Source organism: Danio rerio, chromosome 4 (assembly GCF_049306965.1).
Source record: "Danio rerio strain Tuebingen ecotype United States chromosome 4, GRCz12tu, whole genome shotgun sequence".
In the NCBI taxonomy this organism is placed as follows: Eukaryota; Metazoa; Chordata; class Actinopteri; order Cypriniformes; family Danionidae; genus Danio; species Danio rerio.
The window spans coordinates 11,208,401-11,222,036 of NC_133179.1; the positions used below are offsets into that span (position 1 = coordinate 11,208,401).

Genomic DNA, 13,636 nt, shown 5'->3' on the forward strand with positions numbered 1-13,636 from the left:
AATCAGTTTCCTCAAATGGTTTGAGTTACCTTAACTTTTTAGGTTTTACAGTGTACGAACCACACCTTTTGAGAGCCTTAATGCATATACAATATAAAATGTTGTTTAGGAATAGAGTATGGATTAAACTAGTAGCAATTATAATGAACACACAGAAGTGGTCTCATTTGAATTACCAAGAAAATCGTGTGTGTTTGTATGTAACCGCCTTGATCATCTGTTTTTGGCAAACTGTCATCAGCATACAGTCAGTGCTGATCTTGCCATCTTTTTTTTTTTCTCGCTTTAATTCTTCATTGCGTGCTAAATATATTCTCTCTCTTGAACACAGATGGAAGAGACTGGTCTGTCTTGATATGCTTAAAAGGCTCTGAAAAGAGTTGTCTGCGTAAAATCAACTTCGCCCATCCACAGCACCACCAGAGGGTAAGACCACCAAGCAAATCCAAATCACATCCAGGAGACTCCTGTTTATGATTCAATCAAATGCACAATCATTCAAAAAATATGTTCTGAAACTGAGAAAGAAAAGGAAACACAAAAGCCAAGTGCTTATGCCAAATACTTTGGTTTTAAATGCATGTGAAATAAGATCCAATCCAGAGATTCAAAGGGAATGTTGATTCAGTCCAGGATGCTGTAAAACATTCCTGCATCCTTGACTACTCATTTTCTAAATGCCGGCTTTAATAAGGCTGAATCCTTGTGTTTCACTTCAGATTCTTCTGAAACCTGTATATAGTAATGCTCATGTAATGATCAACATATCCCAGCTGCTGAGAGTCTCCTGGGTCACTTCTAGCTCTGGATGTGATCCAAGAACAACTGCTACTTACTGTCTCAGTTATTAAATCACTCGCTCATAAGCCATCAGTCATCTCATGAGATCTTAAGGCATTAGAATGACACTTTTAAATGTTTTCTGAACAATCCGTCATGGTGGTCTTGGTTAAACCCTGACCTCTGATCCCTCTGGGGTCAAATCTTCCCACAGGTTAACATAATACCAGCTTTTGCCGGAGCGTTTCTGGACATGGGCGGAGTCTGCCGGTTTTTGACGAACAGCAAGTTGCCAGGTAAGCAGGAATATTTTACAATGTATATTTGGAGCCATGACAATGGTAAATAAATATTATTAAAATTAATTTTAATTTTAACAAGACATCCTTGTTTAAGACAGAATTAGTAGAAAAGTAATTGCACAATGCATTGTTACAACATAGTCATCACAACATAGGGGATTAAACATTTTTTCTTGTTAATTTATGAAATGTTCTTACCAAACATATATAATACATTTATTTTTAAAAATAGCGCATACACCATGAATAGTCTATTTTTTATGTACATTATGTTGTCATCTGAAACAATAAGATATGATAATCAATAAGAACAATAAGAAACTCACAGTTTTTTTAATTGAATTCAAATTAATTTGACAAAAGGGTTGATTTCATCATTTTGATTTCATCATTTTATTTGACTTATCTTTGTGTCATTTTAATTCTTAGTAATTGGCCCAAATATGTTATTTAAAAAAATTTCATTTCATTTCTTTTCATTTTATTTAGAATTTAATTTAATTTAATTTAATTTAATTTAATTTAATTTAATTTAATTTAATTTAATTTAATTTAATTTAATTTAATTTAATTTAATTTAATTTTTAATTTAATTTAATTTAATTTAATTTAATTTAATTTAATTTAATTTAATTTAATTTAATTTAATTTAATTTAATTTTAACTTATTCATGCTTAATTTGTGCTTGATTCTTCTATTTAAATTCATTTAGGTTGGTTGCAAACATTTGTAAAAGTTAATTTCTCGTTTTTTCTTATTTAATCTAATATTTAACTTGCATACATTACCAAAAACACTTTAAAATGGATTCGGTTTTAATTAACAACAACAATAGTGGCTTCAAAACTAATTATGAGGACCCCTATTGGCTTTGATTAGATGACTTAAGCTTTTTCATTAGAAGAAACTTTTTCCTCCTGCTTTGTTATATCACAAGTCATCTGCATTTAAATCGGTTGGCAAAACAAAGACCATTCTCAATTTAACTGACATCTGTGTATGTGTGCTCGCACGCATGTGCACATGTCTTCTATCAGGTGTGTATTGGAGTGTTTTAAGGTTGCCTCTGTAATTACTTATAAAGGTCAGTGTCAAGGGTGATATTTACCGCGAGTAACTCTCTGCTGCAAGCAATATTAAAAGCTAAGAGCACATCAGAAATGCCATTTAATAACAGCCACATGAGCTTGATCTCTCTTTATAAAGTAGCTTTTCTGTGTACATCAAGAGGACGGTGAATTAAGAGAGCTCTTTGAACTTGATCATGCTTATTTTTAATTTACTTTAAGCCAATTATCATCATTCTAAAAGACCTCAAAGAAAGAGGATAACAATGCTTACGTTTAGTGACGATAATGACCGATTTTTCACCCGCTGCCCCTGCAGCATCAAGACCGCCCAGCTTCAGAAAAGAAGGCTTTGTCTCTTGCTCTGAAACAATATTGTCCTTCCTGCTGGCCGAACGCCCACAGAAACACGAACGATTGAGTCCTGGTGTTTGGGGTTTTGGCTTGGGCATGGTTGAGTCTTCTTCATAGTCGTATCTGAAGGCAGGCGAACTGTAGGGTGCATAAATATACACATGACACGGACGGGTCAGTGACCAAGTTGAATGTAAACTCTGCATAGCTCACACATTTGGGTTGGGAGTGACCGGGACTTTGGCTGAAGAGCGGGTTACGGAGACCCTGATGTTTTTCCAAGTGTTTCGTTTGAAATGGGGCCCAAGGCTGGTGTGGTGTGTGGGTGGATTGGAGATTGTAGACATGTTTAAGACTATTAAGGATTGCTTGAGTTGTGGGGTGTGGTGAAATGCTTTCTCTGGGGCTAAAGAGTGTGTGTGTGTGTGTTTCTGATCATTTATGACATTATAACTACTAATCTGGGAAGTCATTTTCATTCGCATAGCAGTGCCAGATCACTCACTCACTTACTAATTCTGATTATATCTAGAAAGTACTTGTTTGTACACACTGCGCACACGTTGGAATCTATTGGCGTTGAATTAGGTGAGCTGTAATTTACATAGGACATTAATAAAGGATAGTCATTTTGGAGAAAAACTTCATGAAGCAGCTTTTATCAGTTGCTGTTTATTATGTCATATTGTGTTGCTTGTGGCTCTTAAAAATAAAGTGCATTCTAAAGTGCATACATACACACATACGTAATCATTTATATCAGAGAAGGCCAAACTAGGGCCTGCGGTGACGTTTGATTTGGCCCGCCATTCCATCTGAGAAGAGAGGGAGAATGAGGGGGATGGTTTCGCGATTGTCAATTCAAACTTAATGTAAGCCCCTGTTTGTTTGTGTGTTGTTTTATTGTTAAAAGCTAACTGAAATTAAATATTTCAATTAAATGATGTAAATAAATTTGTCACCCGACTAAGCAGAGATTTTTAAAGGCAGATTCTGCTTGACTAGTGGATTTAGCATTGAACTCCAGTGTGTTAAAGTGATTGTTTATGTTTGTACTGCATTTAAAAAGTTATACTGCATTAGTTAATGCAATTTAAAGCAACGTTTTTCTATTTATTTTGAAATATTACAAAAAAAAAAATGGAAACTACCCATGATAAAATTGTAATGTAATACATTTTGGAGTATTTACCTTCCTCCTGCCGCTCTCAGTGATATTTGGATTTTGGCTCCCCTGATTTAAAGTTTGGGTTAAGGACTGATTTATTTACTTTTTTCAATTTTATATAAATATTAAGGCTAGGTGACAGTAAAATTATTTTTACCCATGTATAGTTTTTTTCCCACATTTTGTAAAATTAATGATACATTATGTGTGGGAAAGTTACGTGCATTTAATCCACTTTCTATGTTTATAATAACTTTTGTAAAATGTGTTTGATGCTTGCATGTTTTTGAACTTTGCATTCATCAAAGATTCCTGCAAAATGTATGGACGTTTGCAAAAAAGGCTTAAATAACACAACAGTGTTTGACATTAATGATAATTATGGTGATACAAATAAACAAATAAATAAATAAACAGTGCTACAGGAGCACCAAGTCAGCATTTTAGTATGATTTATGAATGTGTGTGTGTGTATATGTGTGTATGCATGTATATATATATATATATATATATATATATATATATATATATATATATATATATATATATATATATATATATATATATATATATATATATATAGTAAATTCAGAATTATTAGCCACCTTTCATTTTTTTTTTTTACTTTTTCCTAAATGATGTTTTACAGAGCAAGGAATTTTCACAGTATGTCTGATAATATTTTTTTTTTCTGGAGAAAGTCTTTTTTTTTTTCCGGCTAGAATAAATGGAGTTTAATTTTTTAAACACCATTTTAAGGACAAAACTGTTAGTCCATTTAAGGTATATTTTTTCTGATAGTCTACAGAACAAACCATCATTATAAAATGACTTGCCTAATTACCCTAACCTGCCTAGTCAACCTAATTAATCTAATTAAGCCTTTAAATGTCACTTTAAGCTGTATAGAAGTGTAAGAAAATATCTAGTAAAATAATATTTACTGTCATCATGACAAAAATAAAATAAATCAGTTATTAGAGATGAGTTATTAAAACTATCATGTTTAGAAATGTGTTGAAAAAATCTGCTCTCCGTTAAACAGAAAATGGGGAAAAATACATAGGGGGACTAACAATTCTGACTTCAACTGTATTCACATTACAGTTTTTTATACTTTATTTTCTAGTCAAATAAATGAGATTTCTTTAAACAATAAAAATCTATTCAAAATCCAACAAAAAGTGATCAGGGGTAGCTTAATTAATGTATCGGTGCTCTTTGGGTAAGAGATTCATCAGAATAAACAGCAAAAGAAAGTCAAGGGCACTTGAAAAATGTGGGAAAAAATGTTAAAAAGCGTTTATTGACATGGCGAATCCTTAAAAAAACTGCATCTATACGTGCTTCGACAAGCACTTGGGTGCCCTGATGAAGGCAAGTGTGAAACGTAGGCAGTTTTAAGGAATATCCATTATCCAAGGCTTTTTAATATTTTTTCCACATTTTTCAAGTGCCTTAGACTTTCTTTCGCTGTTTAATAAAAACATTGTTTTACTAAAACTCTCATGGATTTTATCATAAGCAATTGAGTATTTACCGTGACACTGAAAGTCATTTTAGCATGGTGGATGAAGCAAGAAAAATGTTAATTGCACATTCCAAAACAGCATGTAGACGTTTAGCATTAAGGCAGCTCGATGTGTTTTTGAACAGAGCTCCAGTTTATTTATGACTGAACAAACCAGCATGTGTGAGAAGCTGTGACAATCAACAACACATGTCTGGAGGTCTGCATCAAATATCTTTGGTCTTCATCTCGATGCATGTGCAGTGTGTGTGTCTTCCTCTGAGAACATCAATATGGCTCAGTACTCACTCTCTGTTTTTCAATCTCAGGAGCGACATTACCCATAAACCCCTCAGCCTGCGCCTTTTCCACATCTCCACTAGAGGGAATCCAAAATACTAATGATGCATGGTGAGTTATGTCAAGTATAAAAAAAATGGTCTACCAAAAATGTTGTAAAGGCAATGTTTTCAACAGCCCTATTGTGATTTGTATCCTACAGGAGGCAGCCAATCACACACAACCATTCAGACAATCAGGGATTAAATGCGACCGTAAACGTGTACGTCCTGGTTACTTCTGCAACACCACTGACCGCTTTCCTCCACCGCACAGCCCTGGTCAGAACTCCCCAGGATAAAGCTAGTTACGCCACTGAGGTAAGAAAACATTGTCCATCCACTGAGATGGATTAAATAAAGCAATATCTCTGCTTCTCAATACCCATGAGCTCAGAAATCATTATTAGGTGCCTTTTAGCTATTTTGATAAGCGATTATGCCTTTAAATCGGATCAGAGGAGAGTTCTCCAGTCTTAATATTGCTGCTTGGGTCTCTACGCTGCCATTTACTGATGATGATGGAGGCTTGGCTAAACATTTATTCCCCATGTGATGTTTATTAGGCCTCTACACAGCTGCGAAACACTGCTCTCATTGCATTGCAGTGTGTGTTTCTGAGAGGGAAAGAGAGAGAGACTGTATATGTCATGGCAGAAAAGGCTTGAGTTCAGTGTCTCGTAAACAGCTGGAGGGCACATTGAGATCTAATAAGAGACAGATCATGTTTATTGAGTTTCAAGTGTTGATAAAAGAGCCTTGACAAACAAGCAGATCACTTTAAAGCCTTCACTGCTCTTTCCATTGTGGTCTTTGGTATTTGTGTTCACCATCATGAGACATTTGTTTGCAGAACTACAGTGTGTGCACTGTATGTGGAGCTATTTTTTTCTTCGACTGTCCCCTAATGGTGCAACTAAGTCATCACACTTTAATTTATCAACTTGCTATGTCTGTTTCTGTACAATGGAATGGTTTCTCTGGTGGATTAATGTATTCATACTAGCATGTCTATAAAGTTAATGTACAAAGCAAAATGTGTCACAGAAATTATAACCAGCATTATTTTGTTAACATCAACAAAATAATAAATGTTTCCGGAGCACCAGATCAGCATCTTAGTGAGGTTTAAGAAAGATCTTGTTACACAAGATGTAAACTTTGTCAACACAGTAATAAGATTATTATTTTAAATAATAATCTTATTTATTTATTTATTTATTTATTTATTTATTTATTTATTTATTTATTTATTTATTTATTTATTTAGTATTTGTCTGTTTATTTATTCATGCTCTATTTATTCACATATTCATTCATTCATTCATTTATTCATTCATTCATTCATTTATTGATCCATGCATTTATTTATTTGTTTGTTTGTTTGTTTATTTATTCATGCATTTATTTATTCATGCATTTTTTATTTATTCATGCATTTATTTATCTATTTGTTTGTTTGTTTATTTATCCATGCATTTATTTATTTGTTTGTTTGTTTGTTTATTTATTCATACATTTATTTATTTATTCATGCATTTGTTTATTTACTTGTTTATTCATGCATTTCTTTATTTATTCATGCATTTATTTATTTACTCATGCATTTGTTTATTTATTTATGCATTTCTTTATTTATTCATGCATTTATTTATCTATTTGTTTGTTTGTTTATTTATTCATGCATTTATTTATTTATGGATTTATTTATTTGTTTGTTCACTTGTTTATTTATTTATACATGCATTTATATTTATTTATTCATGCATTTATTTATTTATTCATGCATTTTTATTTTTTTATTCATGCATTTATTTATTTATTTATTTATTTATTTATTTATTTATTTATTTATTTATTTATTTATTTATTTAAGCATTTATTTGTAAATTTATTTATTAATTAATACATTCCTGTATTTATTTATTTATTTATTTATTTGTTTGTTTGTTAGAGTTTCATTAGGTCGTGTGTGTGTTTTTTTACTCTGATTTTGGTGAATATAAGAGGCATCTTCAAATCCATATTGTTTTAATTAATGTTTGAGGAAGAATTTCTCACAAGGCAATACCAGAATGCACTGCAACATTGGAAATCAATTCAAGATGCCAAGTTATGCAAGAAAATGTTTATTCACAAATGAACACTGATCATTTCTAAAGTATGTTTTACAGTTTTTTCCTTTTTGTGTGTAAGTAATTGTGAAATTTACAAGCTATTTTTAAAGTTATCGACCTCAATACTGATTGAAAATTATTTGTCACTTTTATAGTCTAATGCAATTGCGCTCAGCTGCTTTTAATAGAAACTACACCGAATAGTGACATTAAATTGTCTAAAACAGACATATTATTTCATACATATAAAAGCATATACCTAAAAGCAATGACTGAGATCTGTTAATGTGACTATAAACTACAAAGACTCAACAGCATGCACTAACAAAATAACCTTAATATTAAATACAGAAACTCATGTGCAATGTCTAACTAACAACTAGACTTAGTTAAAATGACAATATATCCAAAATATAATTAAAACAATAAAGTAAATAAACTGTAGCTGTCAGCAAGTTTTAGTTTGGACTTTATCTCCCTCTAGTGGTAATTCCGTCATAGAAAAAAAAAATCTTGTTCAAGGAGGAGAGTTACTGGCATGCTTGCTGGTAGATGTGAAAGTCTACTGTTAAACCAGTATTGATGAAGTTGTTGATGAGCCACAATCTGTTTACGGAGACTGAACAGATGCTGAACGTGATCTCTGCTTTATTGATGCTCTTCATCTTTAAATTTATTTTTTGATCTTGAATTTTGATCTTTCTTTCTCTCTCAAGATCAAAGGTATTTCTAACGAAGATGTTTTGATGATTTTTATCAATATGATAAAACAGAGTAATTACATATTTACATTTTTTCAAAGCTCATTTTTCATTTTCAAATTCATTTTTCAATGATTTTTTTAAATTCAAATGGTCTAGTGCTGGGGTGTCAAACTCAGTTCCTGGAGGGACGCAGCTCTGCTTAGTTTAGTTCCAACCCTAATTAACCACAGCTGATCACACTAATTGAGTCCTTCAGGCTTGTTTGAAACCTCCAGGTGAGTGTGTTGGAGCAGGGCTGGAGCTAAACTGTGCAGGGCTGCGGCCCTCCAGGAACTGAGTTTGACATCCCTGGTCTAGTGGAAACGTTTTAAGCCCAATATGTGAGGAGTATTTAATCTTCACATCATGATTGCAGTGAAAAAGAGTATTTTATAATATTGTAAATCTAGATTAAACTGTTTTTGTAGGTGTTTATGTGTATTTACCTATACGTACATATTGAGGTTTTATTTTTAAAGAATTGTAATAGTTTTTTGTTTGTTTGTTTGTTTGTTTGTAATAAAATGCTTTGCAATAAATGTTTGTTATAAAATCTCTCTCTCTTTCTCTCTGTCTTTCTCTCTCTCAGCTACAGGTATTTTTCAGAGAGAGACTGGGTTCAGTTGTCTCTCATCAGGTGATCAGACACATCAATCATGCTATCAGTGAAGTCCTTAAAGCTGCGCTGTTCAGCACAAAGGACAGCAGCTCCTCACCCAGGTTAGAAACACATCAACATAATAGCCTTCCCATACTTTATCAAACATGATGGAAATAAAATAATGTGTCTGTTGTTATATATATATATATATATATATATATATATATATATATATATATATATATATATATATATATATATATATATATATATATATATATATATATATATAAAGCTTATAAGTTATATAAAGCTTATAAGTGGGTTTTTGTGAATGGAAAACTGCTGATCTTTATTTAATTTAAACTTCAGTGATTTTGCATTATTATTATTATTATTATTATTATTATTATTATTGTTGTTGTTGTTGTTGTTGTTGTTGTTGTTGTTGTTGTTAATTGTAGTAGTAGTAGTAATAGTAGTAGTAGTGGTGGTGGTAGAAGTAGTAGTAATATTATTATTGTACTTGTTGTTTTGTCATTTAAAATTTAAAAATCTTTATGAATGTTTTAAAATCTGATTTTTGTTTACTCTAACATGCCGGAATATATTTTATTATTATTATTATTATTATTATTATTATTATTATTATTATTATTATTATTATTATTATTATTATTATTATTAATAATAATAATAATAATAATAATAATAATAATAATAACAATAATAATAATAATAATAATAATAATAATAATAATAATAATAATATTTCCTAGCACAGTCCTGGGTTGCTGATGGACGGGCATCCACTGCGTAAAAACATATGCCAGAGTAGTTGGTGGTTCATTCCGATGTGGTGACCCCTGATAATCAGGAACTAAGCTGAAGGAAAATAATAATGATTATCATAATTGTAATCATAATCATTATCGAAATAATAGAATATATCTTTTTAAGCAATCATTAACTTGATAATCTGTAAACCCATGCATGTTTTCTCTGTTTTCCCTTTAGGTGTCAGTTGTGTTTTCAGTTAATGACCTTCTCGTTGCTCTATAATTCTTCTCTTCGTCCAGTGGTGGTGAAGGTAAGGATGCCACTCTCAAAGTTTTGTGTGTTGAGAGATATGGTTGAAAATTGATGTACTACTATGCAAAATCTCAATATGACCGCTAGATGGCAGTCTATCTTTAAACATTCACATTTCTAATTTGTCTGCTTGGTTTCTGTCTCAGCTTCAGACTGACCTACACTTTGATGGAATGAAGGATCACTTCGATGGGCAGATAGCCAAAGAGTATATGCTGGAGGATGTTCTCAAACTGCTTTTCCCAACATGCAACAGTGAATCTGCAGTGCCCAGTTCCAGAGTTAACATACAGGAGGAGAATCAAAAGGTTAAAAACAATATTCATTATGCATTTATGTTATTATATGCAAGTTTATTTATTTTATTTAATTTTTTTTTACATGATTACATATTTTTAGTTATTTTTTATATCATTACATATTTTATTTTATTTTAATATTTTTTACAATACATATTTTATTTTATTTTTATTTTTACATCATTACATATTTTATTTTATTTTATTGTTACATTGTTACATATTTTATTTTATTTTAATTTTATTTTTAAATTATTACATATTTTATTTTGTTTTTTATTTTATTTTTTTCATCATTACATATTTTATTTATTTATTTTATTTTTACATTACATGTTTTATTTTATTTTAATTTCATTTTTACATCATTATATATTTTATTTTATTGTATTTTTACATCATTACTTTATTTTATTTTTTATTTTTAGTTTATATTTACATCATTTCATATTTAATTTTTTTACATCATTACATATTTTATTATGTTATTTTTACTTTTTCATTTTATTTTTTGTGTTTAAAAATGCCATGTTTTTTATTGTTTTTTATTATTTATTTATTTATTTATTTATTTATTTATTTATTTATTTATTTATTTATTTATTTATTTATTTTTAATTGATAGTTAAAATATCCAAACAGTCTTTTTGAGGGTAAAAATGTGTCTTATTACAGATTTTTTAAATTAATTGTATTGTTATTAATATAACAATATAACAATAGTAGTAGTAAAAGTAGTTAAATTACCAAATAAAAGCATCAATTTGGAACCATTTAAATTTGCTGTCAAATAAATATCAGCATTTTTCCCCTTTAAAGTCTATTTTGCTTATAGCAATATAAAATAATAATAATAATTTTTTAAAAAGTTACAAAATTTAAGATATTCCTGTATTTAAAATAATTACTTGAAAACTTGAGGTAAACTTTGTTTCAATGAATCACCCCAATGTTAAATACATAATCATTTATTTGGTCCAATGCTATAACAGTCTGTTTATCTGAGTTTACAAAATTCAAGTATATGTATACAATATTTAAATATGGGAAACACAAGCAGAAGAAATGTTTTGAAGCTGGACCTACATTAATTGGTGCATTCAGTTCTGTTCCAAAAATGGTTCACAAAGAAATTTGTTTTGCTTGTGTTTCATGCATGAGGCCCGTTTAATAAAAAGGGTATTAAAATGTCAAATCAGTCATTTCCTGTATTTTGTAAACAGCCAAATTATGCTTATTTGCTTGAACTTCGTTTTCTTCTTTATTGCTTGGTGAAATGCACTACAGTGTTTTAATGCATATCAATAAGCTTGATTTTATTGTTCAACTTTCCCTTCAGTATGCTGGCTGTGAGGAACCAAACACTCTCTGTCTGCCTCCAGATGAGATGCATTTACTGGTGCAGTTCAATCGGCACCTCAGAAATCCAGGACCCTTTCAGCTGGTAAAACAACATATGACTTCAAATCTTTCCTGAATTGACTTCATCCTAAGTCTAATACATATTTGAAAGCTCTTTCCGATATAAAACGCTCACATTATTAATCTGTCCCTGTTGTGCATCTTTGTCTGTTAAATAAATTTAGTGTATGTATGTGTGTGTGTGTGTGTGTGTGTGTTTTTTTGGCAGCTGTATCCTGTATCTCCTCCTGCTGATGATCTAATCCAGAAAAAGCCCCTCAGCGCACAGGATTATGGATGGAGACCAGCTCTCATGGCTCTGCTCCAAAAGCTCAGTCTTTACTACACGACAAGACATCAGACTGAAAGGTTAGACTTACACAATACAACAGATTCCCTCGATCGTGTCATCACGCCGTATTGTTTCACCGGTAATCAGATGAGTTATGCTGCAGGTGTGAAAAAAATAAGGCAAGGGTCCCGTTGATTTAAGCACCGGGGGCTCTGGGTTCAACTGCCGTCCAGTCTAAACATTTGTTCTTAAAAGTCTCTCTCACACAATAAGTCCCAAACCTCTTGATTTTGGTTTGCGTTTATGTATTTAATTAGTTTTACTTTAATTTCTCATTATGTCACACTATCTGTCTTTGTTTAGAAACCTGGGAAAATCCAGAGATGCTGACTGATTGTTTTCATTCATACATGTATTTATTTATTTATTTATTTATTTATTTATTTATTTATTTATTTATTTGTTTGTTTGTTTGTTTGTTTGTTGTCTTATTTATTTATTTATTTATTTATTTATTTGTTTGTTTGTTTGTTTGTTTGTTTGTTTGTTGTCTTATTTATTTTATTTATTTATTTATTATTTATATATTTTTTATTTATTTATTTTGTAAATATTTTGAATTTATGTTTCTTATTTTATTTATTTATATTTAATTAATTTATTTATATTTTTCTATTTTTCTTTTATTTATTTATATATTTTTAATTATTTTTCTTATTTATTTTAATTATTTATCTTATTTATTTTAATTTTTCTTGTTTATTTATTTATTTATTTTTATTTATTTATATTAATAATAAAATACATTTATAACAATTTTTTATTTTTGTTTTTCTGTAATTTAAAATAATTATTTTTTTTTCCTTTTAAGTTTTGTATTGGTTTGTTTCGTCATTTTGTCATTGAAAATATAGTCAGGACAAGTACAAATAAATGCAAACAAAAGTTAAAAAGCTTATTCTTGAGTCCAGGGTGTCTATGGGGTTTTAAAAAAAAATCTTTGAAATGTCTTAAACTTCAAAAATAATTATTTTCTGGCCTTAAAAAGTCACAAATTCTCACAAAATAAATCATTTTAAGAGGGTCTTAATTTTCCTTTGTCCATGTGAAGCTACCCAATCAGGCCAACGCCCATCCAATCACCAACAACCTCAATGCAACTTTCAACCAAACTTTATTGATTAACTACATTTACCACTATGGTTTAATTGTCGTTCTTACAATAATATTTGTTCTTCATGTACTGATCATATATAGTGAGGAAACTGACCTGGACAGACTGTTGTGCACTTATTTGATTTAATACAGTTTTTAAATATAGTGTTTTTTGTTTAAAGAAAAGTTACATTAAAAAATGTGTATATACAACTAGAGTTTGCTTGTTTTGACACATCATTTAAAATATGTGGGTAAGAAATGTCTCATTTGATTTTTTGACATAAAATATTTTTCACTGACCCAAAAAATCCTTAACATTGATCCCTGTATAAGTCTGAAATTTCATTAATAATGGTCTTAAATGTCTTACATTTGATTTGGTAAAACCTGCAAAAACCCTTTGAGTCATGTAA

General features: G+C 30.1%; 1 protein-coding gene across 1 annotated transcript in view; it reads left to right on the forward strand.

Annotated features, from left to right (window-relative positions):
* The window catches only part of cped1 (cadherin-like and PC-esterase domain containing 1), an 89,741-nt gene that overhangs the window by 24,078 nt on the left and 52,027 nt on the right, over positions 1–13,636 (forward strand). The window contains exons 3-11 of the mRNA XM_068220747.2: positions 332–426; positions 995–1,076; positions 5,512–5,593; positions 5,685–5,841; positions 8,970–9,100; positions 9,999–10,071; positions 10,220–10,381; positions 11,712–11,816; positions 12,003–12,142. Coding sequence (XP_068076848.1) covers positions 332–426; positions 995–1,076; positions 5,512–5,593; positions 5,685–5,841; positions 8,970–9,100; positions 9,999–10,071; positions 10,220–10,381; positions 11,712–11,816; positions 12,003–12,142 — 1,027 coding nt within the window. The remainder of the gene's footprint in view (positions 1–331; positions 427–994; positions 1,077–5,511; positions 5,594–5,684; positions 5,842–8,969; positions 9,101–9,998; positions 10,072–10,219; positions 10,382–11,711; positions 11,817–12,002; positions 12,143–13,636) is intronic.